At 41.3% G+C, this 21509-nt stretch overlaps 1 protein-coding gene across 2 annotated transcripts in view; it reads right to left on the bottom strand.

Annotated features, from left to right (window-relative positions):
* Positions 1–21095, bottom strand: part of CHGA (chromogranin A) — a 35442-nt gene extending 14347 nt beyond the window's left edge. For both annotated transcript variants that reach the window (XM_063439051.1, XM_063439052.1), the window contains exons 1-5: positions 21016–21095; positions 20761–20887; positions 19902–19948; positions 3797–3890; positions 876–944 (exon numbers count right to left, since the gene is read on the bottom strand). In XM_063439051.1, coding sequence (XP_063295121.1) covers positions 876–944; positions 3797–3890; positions 19902–19948; positions 20761–20818 — 268 coding nt within the window. In that variant the 5' untranslated portion in view covers positions 20819–20887; positions 21016–21095. The remainder of the gene's footprint in view (positions 1–875; positions 945–3796; positions 3891–19901; positions 19949–20760; positions 20888–21015) is intronic.
* Positions 21096–21509: the final 414 nt, after the last annotated feature.

Below are 21509 nucleotides of genomic sequence, written 5' to 3'. Positions count from 1 at the left end.
ACAAACAGGTAAAAAGAATATGAAACTGAAATTGTTGGGGGTAACAAATTACTGCTGCACACATCACTTCCTGCAGTGCTTTCCAGCAAAGTTCAGAGCATTTGAACTGTGTTCCCTCAGTCTACTGAAGACTGCAATTTAAAACACCCCACATTTTATCAAGGTATGGACATTTCTATCACCATGGCCTGTTGAGCACAAGTTACATGAATTGTGGTATTTTTTTTCAGGCTGGTTTTCATATAGAGTGTTGCTATAGTTTAAATCACTATTTAATTAATCACACGGCCTTTATGATATATTTGGATAGAAATTCACCTGGTTGTGATAACCTTTGAAGCTTCCATGCAGCAAACTGATTTAATATGAATGTGTCTGGTTTTAGTGGTGGTTCAATCCCACTTTATCACTGTGTGTAAGATGGTAACAGAATATAATTTAAATGGCTCTCTAAGGCAGGTTTCAGCATGAGTATTGTTATTTTTATTAACGACAAAACATCAATAAATTGTAATGGTGATTTTATTTTTAAATTGCATTTTGTAAGCTAATAGCATTTTGCTTAACCCCTTAAGAACACGTGACGTGTCATGATTCCCTTTTATTCCAGAAGTTTGGTCCTGAAGGGGTTAAGAAACTATAGTTTGTAATTCACTGCAATTTGTTATTTAGCAGTCTCCAGAGTCCACTTCATGCTTGCTGATTAGTTCTGTCAATCAGATTTCTAAACCTATTAAGAACAGAGCTGTTGGGCTAATTGATTAAAATCATGAACAACTCGGAACATCTTTAAGGGGTTAACACTCTGTTAAGCTGCCTAATTAGCAAGACAATGCTTGCACATGTGCCTACAGGTTACAAAATAAAATGACTACCTTGAGTTGCGAGTTCTTGAAGTTCCTTTAAGAGGTTTTGGTGTCGTAGAATGGAAATAATGCGTTCATCTGTAAAGAAAATTCAATTCCATTTTACTTTGTATCCAAGAAACCTGCAAAGTAGTCTTAATGGTTAGAACAGACACATCTGGTGAAATCCTTTGAGAACGCACTAAGATTAAATGTTTATGGACCCCAGCGGCAAATGAAAGACAATAAAAGTGTTCTTGATTCTCATACATATGACTCTATACCAACAGGTAGCACATTAACAGTGCAGAATTTATATGCTGTATGGTACTTACAACACTTAAATGTTACATACTGCAGGGCAGCACTTTTTTTTTTTTTTTTTTACATTCTTTATTTTTACTCGACAGACAAAGCAAGTATACATTAACTGTTGGGCTTTCGCAGAAGCCAACTGAGATACAGTTCGTGAGAAAAAAAAATAATCCGCTTGAACAATACAGACCGAACGGTATAACTCACGCCCATTCCTGGACCTTTTGTGGCTTGCCTCCTATCGAGGATATTTTCATTTTATTGAAATATGGAGCAGGTTTGTCAATGACCCATGGAGTCCCATGGAGTCCTTTTCGACCGGCCCGAGGGCTTATCTGTTACTTCAAACCTTTCAATCATTTCTGGTAAAAATTTAAAATGAAAAATAAAAAAGTCTGCCCCCCCCCCTGAAATCAGGGGGGCGGCTCTAGTGAAAAAGAGAAGAAAGCTCAAGCTAAGAGAGGAATAGTGAAAGAAACGAAAAATCAGTTACAGGAATAGACTAGTAAAAAGGAGAAAGAGGGGGGGGGGCTTCTATTGTCGCATCGGGTCCCCTCTCACTAACCAATCCCCGTCAGTCGCTATTTGAGCCCAATGCGCTGTTGTCCCATGGTTAGGGCAGCACTTTTAATGTGTTGCCCATCAATATGTACAAGTGATTTGTGTTCAGAAAAACATGGTGGATCTGACAAACGTAGCTGGGTCCCTGGTTGTGGAAAGTGAAACCAGGTTATTCACTAAAGAGAGAATTGTCACAAATCTTTGGTGAATTGCAAAATTAAGGCCGTAACAGATGAACGGGAAACAGTTGAATGTTAACAGTTTGATTATTTTGGCCTAAATTTTATATTCACTTTGAATACTAACTTTAGTGCATAAACCTGATATTGTTGAGTCCTCATGAGTCCATTCCTAGCCAAGATAATGTAATAATAAAACAACACTGCTTTGGTGCCATAATTATCAAAGGGTACCGGATCGTGTTCATCTGTATTCCATTTTAATATATTTTTCTGCTTTTATATGGTAGTGAACATGTAAGTCTACGTAGTTGTTGAGGTATAACGGCTGGCTAGGTAATGATAGCTGCAGGTAACATAATTTGGAAAGACAGACGCTTAATACCAGCATAATGAGAGAAACTCCTAATTATCTATTTAAGTGTAGCGAAATGGATTTGCATAACATATTTACTGTTGTTCGGCTGTCCGTACCTCCTGTGTTCAGTTCCCGAACAGAATATGTGTGGTCCCCTCGAACACCGACCACCCCTGGCTGTTAACAGCAAATGAGCAATTACCCCAAGTGCTTTACCTGGGTGGCCACCATTCGTATATACGAATACACATGCTCCAAAAAGTGGCAACCATTTTGTCTCCAGAATGCAGGTAGCGGTACTTGGTCGTTAGGTGTATGGAACTCTGTCGGCTACACTACTCTGTGAATGCTGGGGAACCTTGTGCTACTGCCCTTTCAACTTCTGTAACAGTTAGGAGAATGGCGTTTGGGAGAAAGGGACTACCGAACAAGGTGAACATTCGCTCCCTAAAAGCCAGGGGAAGCATTCGTCAGTGTTCGCACAGGAGCCCCCAAAAGAAGACCGGCCGTTGACTTGTTTTCTGTGGAACTGTTTTCGGGTACCACCTCGTGGCTGGCCGGTTAAAACTTTACCCAAAAGGTGATTCTGTTCTACCGAAGGGAACTGAGCACTATTTTAACAACTTGGAAGCTCAGACCCAAACTATTTGAGGGTATGACTTTTGCGGGGTTCCTGTATAATTTTCCTATTTTTTGGGGTGTTTTGTGATATTTTGTGTGACTTTCTGTAATTGGGAGATAATTGAGTTATCCTGCTTTGGACTCAATTATCTCTCAGACTCAAGAGATGGAGGGGAGGGACTTGTGCAACTCTCTATGGAGACCCCATGCTGGGGGTCTGTATATAAAAAGCAGAGTGTGTTTTGTTTTTTTTTGTTTGTTTGTTTTTGTCTGTTAAAGTAAGACAACCTTTTTTTTTTGTTGTTGTTACTGATTGTTGATTATACAGACTCTTATTATGTATTTAGGTGACTCATCCTAGTATGAGTCTTTTGATTTTAAAATATTTTCCAGTTTATGGGTTGTTTACCATATGCCTTATCTTATCCCATAGACACTTTCCCAGCATGGTTTTAATGGATGTGTAGTTGCAGTTCTGATAGTAAATTCTTATAAATTATTATTATTACCGATATTTATATAGCGCCAGCATATATCGTAGCGCTTTACAATATTATCAAAGGGGGAGATTTAACTATAAATAGGACAATTACAAGAAAACTTACAGGAATGATAGGTTGAAGAGGACACTGCTCAAACGAGCTTACAGTCTATAGGAGGTGGGGTGTAAAACACAACAGGACAGGAACTGCTACCACAATGATGTTCTATATAGGTATAATAGGTATATAGGTACAGCAACTTTATGTCCTAGGTGGTAGGCAGTTTGTCTTTCTTCCTAGTTATTTACTCCATCTATATAATGCATTACGAATAACGAGGGTCACTTCTATAATGGATTGTGCCTTTAAAAAATCAATCCACCATATGCAATATTGCAGAGCACACATGTAATGATATAGATTGAATCCACTCACCCCCTCTGAGAGTCTCCAGGCAGTCCTGACTGATTGGAATTGGACTTGGTTTTGACAATGTATCAGAAATGACTTCAACAATGCACTTCATTACCTGGGGAGGAGAGAGACAAGACAGGAATCAATGACTGCCGCGGAAAGACAATACGGAGTAATGACACTACAAAATCCTACTAATGTTCCATGTTTAGAGCCATCAATGGACACTAAAAGAAGAAAGGCAAGTTTATTAAGCGATTAATTTCATTAGGATTGCTATATTCATAATTAAATACATATACGCAAAGCCACTTAAGTTTTGACACGTGTCATGAGTTGATTATAAATGGAAAAGAAATTAAAATGTATTTTTCTAAATTCTTGTTTATTAAAAGCAATAATAAAATCTAATCAAATACTAGGTTGCAAATCCCCAGTTTTTTTTTTAGCTCCTGTTGTGATCTCTGCCCAGACCAGAAATGTGCCATAGCTGGTGCTTACTTAAAGGGACATTCCAGACCCCTAAAGCACTTTAGCTTGCCGAAGGGCTTTATGTGTGAAGAGTGCGTCCTCTTTAATTTTTACTAAAGGTGCAGATTTCAATAGAAATAGGCACTTTTATAAATTAAAATGGTTACAACCCCTGACATTCAAGTAGACAATAGGTAATGTTACTTCCTCGTTTGGTTAGCTCAGTGGAGCTAAACTCAAGAGGCAGCAATTGCCCTGAGCACCTGCCTTGCAAAGGCTTCTCATTGAGCTGCATTGGGAAGTCTGTGATTGGACAGTCACAGAAAGTCTGGGCGGGGTTAGAAGGGGAAGGTTTGTAAAAGGCTGCTGACAAGAGATCAGAAACTTTTGCAATATGTTTTTATCACTGGTGTATTTTTACTAAATAGTGATTTGAGTTTATTTGGCAAGTGGAGTGTCCCTTTAACTGCATATTGCTAGTTGCTCAGTGTACTGCATAAATTCTCAATGTCAGCTATGCTTTTGGTTAATTTGAAAATCACTATGTATTCTCACTTTGAATGACACTGCTAAATCATGGCGTCCTGTACAGTTTCATTGCTCTTACAAGGAAAACATGGAGGAGATTATTATTATTATTATTTTTTAAACTCCTCCAGCATAACTAACTGCAACCTAACCCACATTTTGCACCAAACATTTGGGTGCCTGGAGTGTCCCCTTAAATACATGTAAGGATATCGTTTGGAATGCAGCAAAATAAATCAAATCTGAGGGGTGTAGACAGCTACAGATATAGACGGTGGAAAGTACAATAGCTCCTCTCATATCTAAACCAAATTCCCTGTTTTTGGTGGATTTAGTTTGATATTATTAAACACAACTCTCCATACAGTTCCTACCCATGATGTGGCGACAGAACAAAATATAAGCAAGATTAGCCTGGAAAACATCATGACGTAATATATAGAAGTAATGACTGGTGAGGTTTTGGTGAGTTTCTATATTTTTCAAATTTACGATTTTTGCATTTACCAAACATCACCGTTTAGTGAATAAACCCCAATCTCCCCCTTCCCTCCCTTTGGTAATCCCAGCTACAGGCTGCATCTGATTCCCTGCTTAGAATGCCAATTGCCTGTTCAGAAGCGCAATAAATAATTGAAAACATCTATCAACATGCACTAACAATACTGTGTGACCCACATACACAAAGAGAGAAAAAGGGGAAACATTCTGGATCCAGAACATTATATATTAACCGTTTCATCCCACATTCATCCACAGGTGTTTTTTTTTTCCCATCTATGGAAAAATGCAGGTCCATGGGACATTATAGTTCACATTACATCTCTGATTTTAAAGGCATTGTATCAACACTGAATGTGCCTCCTATTCCGGATTAGGGATGCTCATCTCTGAGATTTTACCTTTGTGCTCAAAGCATCTAGTTCAAGAGTTGGCAACATTCGGCACTCCAGATGTTGTGGACTACGTCTCCCATAATACTCTCATAGGGCAAGCGTATCAAACTCTGACCCCCTCATATGTTGAACTGCAACTATCATCATTCTCTAGCCATTTATTTCGTAATAAGACTTCTGGGAGTTGAAGGCTATGAACATTTGGGTGACCAGAGTTGAGATCCCTGATCTAGGGTGAATTGTTAGCACAGAACTAACCGAAGGGTTTTGGATTCATATTAGCTAGAGAGCTAGCACTTTATGGCCTTGGTTAAAAGCATGCGTTGAGTTATGGGGTGGCACACTTTTATTTAGCACATACTTTGGGGCTGAGTACTGCTTTTGATATTCTTTACAGTCTTTAACAATCAAGCTGATGTTTACATGTATAGGATTCTCAAATATAGTCCAAAGACCTGACTACAATAAAAACAATCACTGATATTTAAAGAGCTAAGATGGACATTTTTGTCCATAATGATTTCGGCTTGAAAGTTGTGCTTTTTCCCCCTGCATACATAAAGCCTGTCTTGTACCTTCTGTAATATTATGCTACATTAACCATAACACAATTACTCCACTCCAGAGGCATTACTGAAACTGGCCAAGCTTTACAAATCTATATCACAGTACTATACTTTTAATGCAAGCCATTTAATATCTGATATATCTTTATCTGGAGATCTTTCATAAAATGGTCTGTGGAACAGAAAGGTGCAATGCCGTAGATGGCGTACAATACTATATGTGTCACAGGTAGTGGGATGGCATACTATAGTATGGTAAAGGATATCATTCAATCATAATATTTCAGATAAACGACTCACTAAACAGTGAATTTTGGTGAATCTGCATTTACATACATATCCTGATTTGATACAAAATAAAGGCTAAGGAAGATCGGGAAAAGCTGCTTTCCTCTCACAGAAAACTGCCACTCTATCAGTGGTGGGGTGGGAAAAATTGTCAGGAAAAGAAAAGGTGCACTGATGCACCACTTTTTTTTACATTTTTTTATTTGAATAGCTCAATAGTGCCACTAAAAGACCGCAGGTAAAATTTGATGTTGATGAAGAAAATATTGTTGCAAACAGAAAATGCTGCTAAAGCTAGACTTGTGCACGGCAGAAAAGTTTGGTTTAGTTGAATTGGTTTAGCCAAATGTTTGTTTTTAGACCGATTTTGGCGTTTCGGTTTGGGCAAATATCATATATGCAATAGTTTCGGGAAAAGCAATTCAGATGAACCAAAATGGTGTGCTAGTGTAAAGGAGCCTGTGTTCTGCACAATACATCTATTATGTATAGATTTAGAAGTACACTGATGGGCAGGTTTTTCGGCCACGTGGTTCACAGAAGTTAGAAATGGTAAACAATACTGGGGAAAAGAGAAGCAGTAAAAAATATGTATTACTATGGAAGTACGAATCAAACTAAACTGCTCGTCCTCTGGTAGTTATATTTGTCTCGTGATTCGTTCATATGGCTTTTTGGAGTTATGAAATTCGGCCAACTCTCCAATCGCTCAAAATTCAGACATTTTAAACTTATGAAACCAGCTGTGCTACTTTTTATTCATAACCACCATTGTTTCATATCTATGCTGACTCCCAAGTGAAAAGCACAGAGCTTATTACAAAGATTGACAACTTGCGTTTCATAGGTTGGCTGTTCGTTCTAGTTTGATTCCCAAACCGGGTGTTCTGTTCACACAGTGATGACTAACCATAGTCTGGTTAGCATCATAGAAAACATAGATCTGAAACAACTGAAGTGCTAAGCTCAGCATCACTGGCCTATGATTTATGAGTGTCCTAGTTATGTCATAACAGGTTTGTGATGTAGTAGCATGTTCCACATCACGTATGTCAAGCTACAACTTGTTCCTCATCTTATCACACTCCGATCTGGGACCCCCTATGACCAAGGTTTGAGGTCACTTAATGTGTGACCTGGCATTAGAGCAGCCGTCACTAGGATTATAGCTAAAAGCCCAGTTAGCCAAAATAAAATGGCTTATGTGATTCCAATTGCAAGCTGGAAATGTTATTTCTCCTACACTATAATGTGTAATGTCCCCGGTTTCCAAGGAGACTGTTTGTGACTGGCTCACTTGCCCCCATGCACACATCGCCTGTGATTCTGAGGGAGGCACTAACCAGGGATCAGCCGCCTAAAGGATATTACCCTTGTGAATTGGCCGAATAGGGAGGGTGAGGGTGTGACTTTCTGTCCGGCCTCCAGGTGACGCCAGAGACTTCTGATTGGCCACGTGATATCACAGAGGGGTGGATCTCTTCTCAGAAATAGCCGGGCTTCTGCCGAGGTATGTGCTGCTTTTGATAAAGGCACCGAAACCCGCGTCGAGCTGACACTTGCTTTTATTTTTTGGAAGGAATCCATTTATGCATTTTCTTGAGACTCTATGATGCTGCTTGATTAATTGATTTTCTAATTGTCTGTTTGATCAGGGGCACTGCCTCGAAGCAGTAAGCATTGGGGGAGAGCTGTTTAGAATAGCACTGGTTTGACTTTTATATTCATTAGTTCCATTTAGTATTGGTACATCTCCCATAATAAAGACTACTTTAATTTTTTCATTACTGCAGTTATGGCTTATGACCACTCATTTTTGTAATAAACACCACTTACTAGTAGTGGGCTGAATAGCGGATCTGCACCTTAATTGCTGGATACATTTCTGTAATCAAATTCATTAGGGATAACCACAGACCAACATTCATGCCTTGTTTGTATTGATAACTGGTATATTTTAAGCTTTTATCAAGATTTGATTATTTTTATATTGTGGTTAAACCAATTTACAATCTAATTGTTAGCTTTTCCAACCAGTGAGGACTTTTATGTTCTCTTAGAGGGGTTTGGGAATATGCTGCATGTTCTAGTCACAGGGGCTTCTCTAATGTGTAGTCACTTCTAAGATCCCCCTTTTTATTATAAGAAACCAAATAGTAGTATCCATTTGACTCATTCGGGAGTTATGGTGTTTCAGTTAATGTAGAGTATTCTTTTATCCATATACAATTTATCGCTTTAAATATGTATCAGTAGAAATATAATGCGAATAAGGTGTATGGGACTGTAAATTCATTTTTAGAAACAAATGTTTTTGTGGATCCTTGGATTTTAATTTACACTTGATCACTTTTTGGTTTTTTTTCTCACTGGATTTTATTTTCATGGAAATTATGTATAATTGTTAGCGTCTTTCTTCAGTTAATAAAGACTTCGAATACATTTTAATGGTATCGCTCTATCTAACTCCTGTTGGATTTCTATGAGTTTGTTAATTTCTCCTGCACTCAATACCGCATTAAAAGCTAAGACAAGGACAAATACATTATTACTTATTTGAGACAACAGGGATTGCATGTATGTGTATGTATTTATAATATAGATTATACATAAAGAGATAATATAGATCAGGGGTAGGCAACCTACGGCACTAGTGCCATGCACGGCACTCGAGGTGTCTTCGCACGGCACTCAAGGCTGCTAGAGCCAAACAGGGTCTGACCTATCAGGAGTCTCATTGAAACTTCAGATATCTGCTAATACAAAGAGGTGGTGAAGGACAATCCTCAATTTATGCATTGCAGCACTTAGAGGAAGTGATCTCAGATCACTTCCTCCCAGCACTTGTGAATGGAAATCCACACTGTAGTAGAGCAGCCCACAGCTGATGTTGCAGCTCCTGTCCTTGACCTGTACCTGGCCAGCCTGGTCCCCACTGGAACCCAGGGAAGCCACCCACACTGCTAGATATACACAAACCTGCAGAATAAGCCTCCCCTCATACAAATAATACGAACAGCCCACACACAAACAGACACACAATCCCCACAAACGCAACACCACTAACAATCTACATACATGCACACAATCCCACATGCAAAATCCTCATACACAGCCCACATTCATATGTATCATACACGATGCCATAAACTACTAATGAACATATACAATATAATAGCTCATATACGCACAAATACAATGATACAAAGCAATTACAGTATAAATAACAAGCAGAAAACGGCAGCACACACACACCTCAATTTAAAAAAATAGGATCGGCAGGGCCGTTTGAAGGAATTTGGGGGCCCCAAGCAAAATGGACATGGAGGCGCCTCCCCTCCCCCCCCGCACGCAAAGCCTACAGGAACCACAGCATAGCCATACAGTTTAAGTTCACCCACACTTTATATAAATAAAAAAGGTTTACAGTGCAAATACTGCTGTTGCATATAATGTGCATAAAATTTGAACATTTTCTACAATTGAAAATTCCCTGTGTTCTCCTCATCTCCCTTTCTCCTCACCCCCTCCCTGTGTTCTCCTCATCTCCCCTTCTCCTCACCCCCTCCCTGTGTTCTCCTCATCTCCCTTTCTCCTCACCCCCTCCCTGTGTTCTCCTCATCTCCCTTTCTCCTCACCCCCCTCCCTGTGTTCTCCTTATGTCCCCTTCTCCTCCCTGTGTTCTCCTAATCTCCCCTTCTCCTCACCTCCCCCTCCCTGTGTTCTCCTCACCCCCCTGTATTCTTCTTACCCCTCCCCCCTGTGTTCTTTCTACTCCTTTCCCCTCCCTATGTTCTTCTTACTGCCCCCCTGTTCTTCTTACTACTCCCCCCTGTTCTTCTTACTACTCCCCCCTGTTCTTCTTACTACTCCCCCCCTATGTTCTTCTTACTACTCTCCCCCCTATGTTCTTCTTACTACTCTCCCCCCTATGTTCTTCTTACTACTCTCCCCCCTATGTTCTTCTTACTACTCTCCCCCCTATGTTCTTCTTACTACTCTCCCCCTATGTTCTTCTTACTACTCTCCCCCCTATGTTGTTCTTACTACTCTCCCCCCTATGTTCTTCTTACTACTCTCCCCCCTATGTTCTTCTTACTACTCTCCCCCCTATGTTCTTCTTACTACTCTCCCCCCTATGTTCTTCTTACTACTCTCCCCCTATGTTCTTCTTACTACTCTCCCCCCTATGTTCTTCTTACTACTCTCCCCCCTATGTTCTTCTTACTACTCTCCCCCCTATGTTCTTCTTACTACTCTCCCCCCTATGTTCTTCTTACTACTCTCCCCCCTATGTTCTTCTTACCAGGGGCGGACTGACAGGTCGGGCAGATCGGTCACTGACCGAGGGCCCGAGTCAGTCAGGGGCCCGGCAGTACAGCCATGCTTCTGCTGTGGAGGTCAGAGATCTCCACAGCAGAAGGAAGTTAAAGAAAGTGCTGTAAGAAGGTTGCAGGGGGCCCATAATGAGTCGAAGGGCCCCTGCAACCCATCAATCTGCTAATACCTCCCCCCCATCATTCAGTGAGAGACCTGGCAGCATACCTCTCACTGCCACTCTGCCAGGTCTCCTCTAGCTCTGCCTGCACAGTGCTCCGGGAGGGGGGCAGGAAGTGACATCACCCGCTGCTTCCCTCTCACACGGAGCACTCACAGCATGGATGGAGGGTGAGAAGAGCAGCCTGGCCTGACAAGTGCTGCTTCAGGAGATGGAGGGAGAAAACATCAGATTTTACAGGTAAGCAGGCCCACACTGCCCCCCCCCCCATGCACACACTGCCCCCCCCCCCATACACACACTGTCCCCCCCCCATACACACACTGTCCCCCCCCATACACACACTGTCCCCCCCCATACACACACTGTCCCCCCCCATACACACACTGCCCCCCCCATACACACACTGCCCCCCCCATACACACACTGCCCCCCCCATACACACACTGCCCCCCCATACACACACTGCCCCCCCATACACACACTGCCCCCCCATACACACACTGCCCCCCCCATACACACACTGCCCCCCCCCATACACACACTGCCCCCCCCCATACACACACTGCCCCCCCCCATACACACACTGCCCCCCCATACACACACTGCCCCCCCATACACACACTGCCCCCCCATACACACACTGCCCCCCCATACACACACTGCCCCCCCCATACACACACTGCCCCCCCCATACACACACTGCCCCCCCATACACACACTGCCCCCCCATACACACACTGCCCCCCCATACACACACTGCCCCCCCCATACACACACCCCCCCATAAACACACTCCCCCCCCATACACATACACTGCCCACCCATACACATACACTGCCCACCCATATACACACACACTGCCCACCCATATATACATATATACTGCCCACCCATGTGCATACACTGCCCACCCATATATACACACTGCCCACCCATATATACATATACACTGCCCACCCATATATATATATATATATATATATATATACACTGCCCATCCATATACACACACTGCCCCCCCATACACACACACTGCCCCCCCATACACACACTGCCCCCCCATACACACACTGCCCCCCCATACACACACTGCCCCCCCATACACACACTGCCCCCCCATACACACACTGCCCCCCCCCCATACACACCCTGCCCCCCCATACACACCCTGCCCCCCCATACACACACTGCCCCCCCATACACACACAGCCCCCCCATACACACACTGCCCCCCCCATACACACACTGCCCCCCATACACATACACTGCCCACCCATACACATTCACTGCCCACCCATATACACACACTGCCCACCCATATACACACACTGCCCACCCATATATACATATACTGCCCACCCATGTGCATACACTGCCCACCCATATATACACACTGCCCACCCATATACATATACACTGCCCACCCATATATATATATATATATATATATATATACACACTGCCCACCTATATATACACTGCCCACCCATATATACACTGCCCACCCATATATATATATATATATATATATATATATATACACACTGCCCACCTTTATATACACTGCCCACCCATATATATATATATATATATATATATATATATACACACTGCCCATCCATATACATACACTGCCCACACACATATATATATATATATATATATATATATATATACACACACACACTGCCCAACCATATATACGCATACACTGCCCACGCATATATACACGCACACACTGTCCACCCATATATATACACACACACACTGCAGACACTGCCCACCCATTGATATACACACACTACATACACTGCCCACCAATATATACACACACACACACACACACTACATACACTGCCCACCGTTATATACACACTGACTGCATACGCTGCCCACACATATACACACACTGCATACACTACCCACCCATATATACACATACACTGCCCACCCATATATACACATACACTGCCCACCCATATACACACACACACACTGCCCACCCATATACACACACACACACTGCCCAACCATATATACACACACACACACACACTGCCCAACCATATATACACACACACACTGCATACACTGCCCACCTATATATACACCTTACACACACGGCCTGCCCACACATACACTGCCCCCACACACACCATACACATACATACATTGCCCTAACACACTGCCCTCCCCATGCACACACTGCCCCCACACCATACACATTCACACACTGCCCCCCATACACACATACACTGCCAAAACACACACACACCCTACACATTCACTCACTACACCTCCCCCCCCCCACACACACACACTGAACCTTTCACACACACTGCACCACTCACACACACCACTGCTCCTATGCCCTACTACAGCCTCATGTCCCAGCAGACCCCAGGTAAGTTGTCAAACTGTTCTCAAACGGTTTGACTACTTACTTTAAAATTCTTTTTAACATTTACTTAGTCCTTAGGCACCCAGACCACTTCAGCTCAATGAAGTGGTCTGGGTGCCAGGTTCCTCTAGTTTTAACCCTGCAGCTGAAAACATAGCAGTTTCAGAGAAACTACTATGTTTCACTAAGGGTTAATCCAGCTTCTAGTGGCGGTCTCACTGACAGTTCGTTAGAGGCGCTTCCGCGATTCTCACTGTGAAAATCACAGCGAGAAGACAAGCTGGACGTCCATAGGAAAGCATTTAGTAATGCTTTCCTATGGGCGGTTTGAATGCGTGCGCGGCTCTTGCCGCGAATGCGCATTCGAATCTGACGTCGGCAGAGGAAGGAGAATTCCCCAGAGCCGAGGGAGCCCGGCTCTACTCTAATATTATAGTGCTGCTTTAATATTTTGTCTTCGAAGGGCCCTGGACCTAATTTTGTCCGGGGGCCCAGAAGGCTGTCAGTCCACCCCTGCTTCTTACTACTCTCCCCCCCATGTTCTTCTTACTCCCCTCCCTATGTCCTTCTTACTCCCCTCCCACCCTCCCTGTGTATTTCTTATTCCCCTCCCCATGTCCTTCTTACTCCCCTCCCCCGTATCCTTCTTACTCCCCCGCCTATGTTCTTTTTACTCACCCCCCCCCCCCTCCCTATGTTCTTCTCACCTCCCCTTCCCTGTAGCTAGGCCGAGCTCAGGGTGCACTTCCTGTCAGTCTGGCCGGGAACAGGAAACTGAATCTTCTGTACCGCGTGGTACCCGGACGGACTGACAGGAGGAAGAGGACCTCGGCCACGCTACAGGGAAGCGGAGGTGACGAGAGAGGCAGTGCTGCAGCCGCCTGAGGCTCTCTCTATAGAGCACTCAGGCGGCTGCAGCCTTATAGGAAGCACCGGCCCTGCTTGTGGGCCCAGGCCAGCTCGTGGCCCCAAACAATTGCTTGGTTAGCTTGCCTGGTAGCGACGGGCCTGAGGATCGGCACGCTATGGGACATCACAATCCTATATCGGCACAGTGCTGCTAAAAGGTTGCCTACCCCTGATATAGATAATACATAAAGAGGGATTGGAAATGGAACTGATCCTAGGTTAGGCACAAGATTTTCAAAGTCAGATTTACAGGGTAATTGATGATGAAAATATTTAATCCCTTAGATCCTTTTGCCTTTTTATTTATGTTCACAATTGTTGGAGTAGGCAAATACTAATAATCCAACACGCGGTGTTCGAGTGTTCTTCAACCCCTTAAGGACCAAGCTTCTGGAATAAAAGGGAATCATGACATGTCACACATGTCATGTGTCCTTAAGGGGTTGAAGGGATTTTGTTAATTTAGTTTTACTAAGTATTAGATAACAATTGAAGAATGAGTCCACAAGCTATGACAAGTTTAAAAAACATAAAATAAATGTAAAAATCTAAATGTTCAAAACCATTGCACGTCTATGTGGATTGTTGGTAATTTAAAGTGAATTAAAAATTTTGGGTTAAAACATAACTGACATTGTTCCCCATTTAAGCCATTGTTTTTTGTTTTTTTTCAAAAGGGACTGAAAATGCTTTAGTCCTCACCTATCTTGTACATTAAGCACAAAAACAACTTTATGCAGTCTCACTGCTTAATTTTCTGCCATTTAGGAGTTAAAGGAATTATTCAGCCCTAGGCTCCCCTGGCTGTGACTCTCACAGTCTCCATGAAAAAAAAAGCATTTTATTTTTAATCAGATGTGACAGCACAGTATGTTTACTTTTGAGGTTCTTATCTTATGCTCTAATTAAGCACACATAGAAGGATATAGCAGGCTATTGGCAGAGCAGGAGATAAGCATCTCCTATATTAAATTAAACAGACTGTATAGTAAAAAGTTTAAACATTAGATCTCTCTTTAAAGGAAATGTACAAGGAGACTGTGTAGGTCTGATAGAGGGGAGGTGTGGCTAGGGCTGTATAAACATATGGCAGAGAATTGAACAGTTAAACTGCAGGGGCATGATCTATACACCAAAATCACTCCATTAAGCTAATTTTGTTGGTGCCTTTAGTGTTCCTTTAATTTTCAAAAACAAATATTACATTTAATGACATATGCAAGAATAGGGACTGGGTGCAACCTTTATTTTATGCTGATCCCTCACTTCCCATTAACATTATCTATCATGCTGGTGCGTTGCATACACCAACATGGTGGAATGGCGTGAAGTGGCTCTTGATGTTGATAAAACTTGGACCATGGGGCCAACACTGGAGTTTAAGTTTGGGAAGAAACTTTGAATGAAATCATTAGGAAAATTATCATTTGTGCCGTTGTTGCTACAGCGACTGTGTCTTTGATCTCCTTTCAAAGCTTTGGGTAAACAGGTGTCTTCTTCGCTGCATTGTAAACATTATGTTAATCCCATTATCTCTTTCTAACACAACCACACGCACATCGCATATCGTACGACGACAACAGGAAACCGCAGAGCATTTCAACTTTATCCCAGTAATCTGCATCACATTAAACACTGCTTTCCCCAAACCTGCATAGCATACAATGTTGTTACCTGTAATCTACATCACATTAAACACTGTAATGCTCTGCACTAATCTGCAGAGCATTATAATCTTTAAAATTATAAATGCCAACCAGAAAGACTATACCCTGATTTTATCCACCATTGCAGCATTTGGTGTCACTTACCCACTTAACATTGTACCCCGTGACCTGCAGAGCATTACAGCCTGGCACATGTACCCTGCAGAGCTTTGCAGCTCAGAACAGCAGCAAATGTTTTTTTGTTACTAGTTGCGTGCAGAGCTTTGTTACTTCACACAGAGGGTTGCTGCGTATTGCTTTTGGTTGCCAGATTTCCATAGAGAATTGCTTGTTGCTGCCAGGACCATACACAAAATTGCACCCCATTACCAGCGGCAAATAAGGTATAGAAAGGTGCTGCCAAAAGCCTGCAGAGCCTTTGTTTCCTAATTTCAGCACGTTGCAGAGCCAACAACATTTAGAGACTATTGTAACCTCTATCTAGGACATTGCTCTGCAGGTTCTTTCCTGCGGTAGATCTTTGGCAACGTAACTGCAGAGCCTTGAAAACTCTATGGGACTCTGCATACCACATACAATTTGCACAAGTGGTTTGCAGAGCACTGTAATTTGCTAAAGAACCAGCGGAGCATTGTAATATGGTATCCACCTTCTCCCAGAATACAAACGCAGGTCTGCAGAGCATTGCATTCTTTTATCTGACACATGCAACCTTCAATGTGGACACAGCGGAGATCTGCAGAGCATTTAGCTATGCGATACACTCCTGCAGTGCATCACAGGCCAAGAAATGGCCTTTAAACTAATGAACGTCTCTTTCAAATAACTTGAGACAGTAAAATCTAATAACGTAGACGTGAAATCCCGTAAATGAAATTGAAATTCAATAATATTGATTACAAACTAAAACAGTCTAATTTTATCCCACATATATTCACACACGCTCACTGCGATAGGAAAGGGCATCGCTTCCCAATAATTAGATATTCTGATCTCAACGCCAGTCATACTTCCACGGGATTATTTACTAAAAAGAGAATTGTCAGGAATTCATAGTAAATTCAAAGTGAATTACTTAAACCAGAATAGCCAAATCAGAAAAAAAAAGTAAATTCAGCTTTGTTTGGCTATTTTGGCCTTAAATGTGAAATTCCCTGTGATTTCCTGACAGTTCGTACTTTAGTAAATGTTAATGTTGTCCAAACTGGAAGAGATATATATCCTTTTTGCAGATGATCTGGGCTAATGCACCTGGAAGGTCTAGAACAGGGCTGTCAAAACTGCTGCCCCCAGATGTTTCTGAACTACAACTCCCATGATTCCCTGGCTATCTGTTTCATTGAAAGAATCATGGGTGTTGCAGTTTGGCAACATCTGGGGGGCCGCAGGTTGGACAGGCCTGGTCTAGAACATCTCCATTTAATTGTGACATAAATCATTCTGATACATTGAGCTGAGAAGACCCAGTCCACTGTACAAGATCATAACATGATTGTAGGGATTTCTAAAAGTGGGGTGAATTTCTAATTCTGGGACAATTGCCATGGGAACCACTGGACTAGTCCAGCTGTTACTTTTGGTTTCCGTGGTAATTGGTGCAGTTTTAGAACTCTGTCCCAGTTTTGTGTTAGAGGCGCTTTTCTAAATCCCTTTGATGTCAATGAGGTTGTCTGGATTTGAAGAAGATCAACACTTTGAAAGATAGAATGAATATAGTTACTAAACTAAAGTAGCTTTAATATCTCCCCATTACCCAACTATTTGGATTGCTTGCTAATCTGTTAATTTTGTGTAGTATATAAAATTAATAAACAAAATGTGCTCAAGATGCACCAACAGTCTGTCTGTCAGTTTACTCATTGAAATAGAATTTAGTGATGGCTGAATCCTGGATTGTTGGAATGCTTTGAGGAGTTTGACCCAAGGATCCAAGTATTTTATTTCCTAACTAAGTGTTTTTTTTTGGAGATATAGGCAGAGGTGGCTCTAAAGTTTCTACATGTAATACAGATGGTGCATTAACAAAATGAACTCTCACTTATCTCTTTCTGTAGGGAGCAATGACCTGTTGTTTTAATTAAGTCTAATTTTTTTTTAGGTTTTGAAGTTGTATATCTATAATACAATATCATTTTTGTTGTGTGTGTATTTTTCTACCTCTTGCAACATCCGATCATTTTTACAACATTCTGACTTGTGCATCTTTGCTTCATTTGTAAAATTAAAGGTATCTTAATGTACAGCCATGTCCCTCAATACCTGTGACAAAGATTTATAAAAAATACATCTCTTCTCTTTCCGTTTCTGCTTTGAGAAAAGCTAATGAAGGTTTGAGGAGGGTGAATGTTTATCCTTTAACTTTTTTTAATTCAAAGTGAAATTAACAGGATAGGTGTAATACAATTATTCTAGAAAAGATTATTGGACCGTATACATAATGGCCAGATTTTATTATAAGTCGTCAGTTTCTAAATCTGTAGTCATAATGTAACATAATAACAAACTTGTACATAGTTCGGTTTTCCAAGACTCGCATAGTCCATCAAATTAGAACCAGCAAACATCCTTGTAACCCCTTGGGGCCAATTACATTTAAGGCTGTCCTCCCCTTTTCTTGCAAGCAATACACTTTTTGTTTAGCATGGGTAGCTATCTGCAGCCTGGCTGTCAAATAAGCTGAAAATGCCATTTAACATAAGATCTTCATAGACCAGATTGCTATGGTGGAACAGTACCCTCATCGGTCATTCAATGGTTAAACATTCTCTCATCAGACATGTAAACTAAGCCGCCCAAGGGACCAGCACTGCTCACAGAGGTAATCATTGGTTACATCTACTCTCTGCAATGCATTATCATTTTAAAAATAGGCTTAGTAATGAGGTAGGTTTCATTTGATATTCAAATAGGAGCAGAGGTCTGCATACATTGTGCCAATGTTGGCCAAGCGAGCAAATAAAATGTATTCCAAATTTATATAAAATCCAGTTAGAAAGGAGAGAGGGGAAAAAAATGTGTTTTTGAGAGTTATTTAGATTGATGCTAATAATGCAATTGTTTAAAACTCACATTATTAATAGACTGTTTTGTTGGGAAAGGGTGGTAAATATATTTACTTGTAAGCTCATCATTCATATCATTGACCTATGAATGAGTCAATTCAGAAGGCTGCAACCCTACATTTTGAACAGGTTATCCAGTTGGTGCATCAACCAACTGACCTACCTTATATGATTCTTAGTTCTTTTAATGAATAATAATGCACCCACTGCCAGGACATGGGACAAAAACAGAGGTGTATGAAAGACTAGACTTGTTTATAGTGCAACTTGGTCAATATGATTATTTTTCCCTGTACAAGCATCTATAATGGCTGCCCAACAATGTCACACCATATACATCATGTTTATTCAAATATGAGACCTCCAGCTTTTAAGAGTACAATTGCCGTGAACCATTGGCACTCAAAAGCACAGCAGGTGTCTGGCAAAGGTTAATGGGTATTATAGCCTATGGGTGATAAGATATTTCAACATGCTTGGTATGCATAAGGTCAATGTGAAATCTGTTTATTTCAAATACAGAACACCGAAATCTGGGTAAATAGGGGCATCCTCAGCTAAATAATATGCATATATTTCAAATGTAGTGACCAAACAAAATCTATTTATTCTGTGTGATTTTTGTAGAATACATGCAAGGGTCCTCTCTCTCTCTTTATTTAAATATGCTATTAAATGTAAGTAGATTATTCTTAGTACATGTTCCACTTATACTAATTCCACTGATAGAATAATTTAACTAAAAGACGTAATTTCCTAGAGGGGACTGGTCTTATTGACAAGATGTACAGACCAGCCAGTTAATCATAATCTGTAGAATAAAGTTTGTTGACTCACCTTACTGTCATCTTCACTGGCTGGACTGGATACAGGGAAGGACATTACTGAAAAATAACGATGGGTTTAATTAATATTTCATAACGAAGCATGGATATATCTTCCTTAATATACTTGGGATCACAGGAAGAGGTGTGTACGCAGACACATGTACACACAAATTTACCAAAACACACAGTTTAATTACTCTTATCGGCAAAAATGTTATGGTATAATGTAATAAAATAAAGAGATATTTGATCATCTATAATCAAAGAATACATATAAAATGACATATCTATATATTTTTAAATAAAACCTTTAACATCATGGCCGCTTACATTCGTGATCTGTTTTCTTTTGGTTTAAGAAAATAAATGTTTGCAAACGCAGTAATGATCTAATTCCCAGTATAATTTATCAGCAGTATAGTTGATGCACTGTGTGTGTCTTACTGCAATGTGTTCAGCTATTGGTTATTGTATCTCCTGCTAGAATGTGTTGGTATAATGGGTAAAGATGCAGAACAGACATATTTTGGAGCTGATGATTTGTTTAAATCAAGCACCATATCTATCCACAGACAAAGGATAAATCACTTGGGGGGAGGAAGGTGACCTTGTAGAATCCTTTCCTGCAGTGTTTAGTTGGATCCTTTGAATTGTATCTGTGCTGAGATAGCCATCCAAACTCCAGCCTAATCCTACTTAGTGGTGAGTCTGTGTCTCCTTTCCTATTAGGTCATCTCAAGGTGTTGAACTGCATCCAATAAGCACAGAGTCCCAGCTGCTGCAGTGAGGGTCTAGCTGCTGTCCTTAGTGCTGAAAGGACAGTGACTGCAGATTGCAATGTCCCCATCAGTGACTAAGCACATCCTTACCTTGCATTGCACAGAGGGCTAGGCAGATCACCCCTAAAGAAGGCATTTTCTGTCCCATTCCACAGGCAGTGTCTAATTTCTTTTTGGAGGGGGTGAATTATGTAATCCTTTGCTCAGTGCCCAAATCCTAGAAATAAAAAATAAATAGAAGGACAATTTGTTACATGAAGAGCAAGCAAGGCTTTTTAAAATGCTGATGAGCAGAGCTGTGTCTGTCTGTAGAATTCTCTGTGGAGGGGATGATCTGTCAGTTACCTTGCTCTGCCTTCTCCTGTTGAAGCCTATTGAGCACTGCAGCACAGCCTGGCTTATATATCCCAGCCTCAGTGGAAGTGACATCACACCCAGTACAGCCCCCACCCCCCCATATCAGGAGTAGTTGGGAGGGGGCTCGGGGCTGCTGAAAAGGGTCTAGCTTTTGTGATGGAGCAATGTCAGCAGTGAGAGAGTTAATGAGAGAAATACATTCTTTTTACAGAATTCATCGTGAGATCAGCACATTCCATCTATCTATTGCCTTCACACCTTCATTACAGAGCCATAATAATATAGCCCCATACTAATACTATGGACTGATAGCAGACTGATGGATTAACCCTCTGAGTGCTGGAGGGGATGTCATGGCTTACAAAGAAAAAAAGACAGGGGAGATTTGCATTTTCTGATATTTATATATTCTAATATTTATTTTTCCAATGTATTTACTAGAAAGAGACCAGACTGGCTTACCAAAGGGATGGACTCTGTAA

This window comes from Pelobates fuscus, chromosome 13, assembly GCF_036172605.1.
Source record: "Pelobates fuscus isolate aPelFus1 chromosome 13, aPelFus1.pri, whole genome shotgun sequence".
Lineage (NCBI taxonomy): Eukaryota > Metazoa > Chordata > Amphibia > Anura > Pelobatidae > Pelobates > Pelobates fuscus.
The sequence above is the reverse complement of the archived record's forward strand: the minus strand, read 5'-3'. Positions and strand labels throughout refer to the sequence as shown.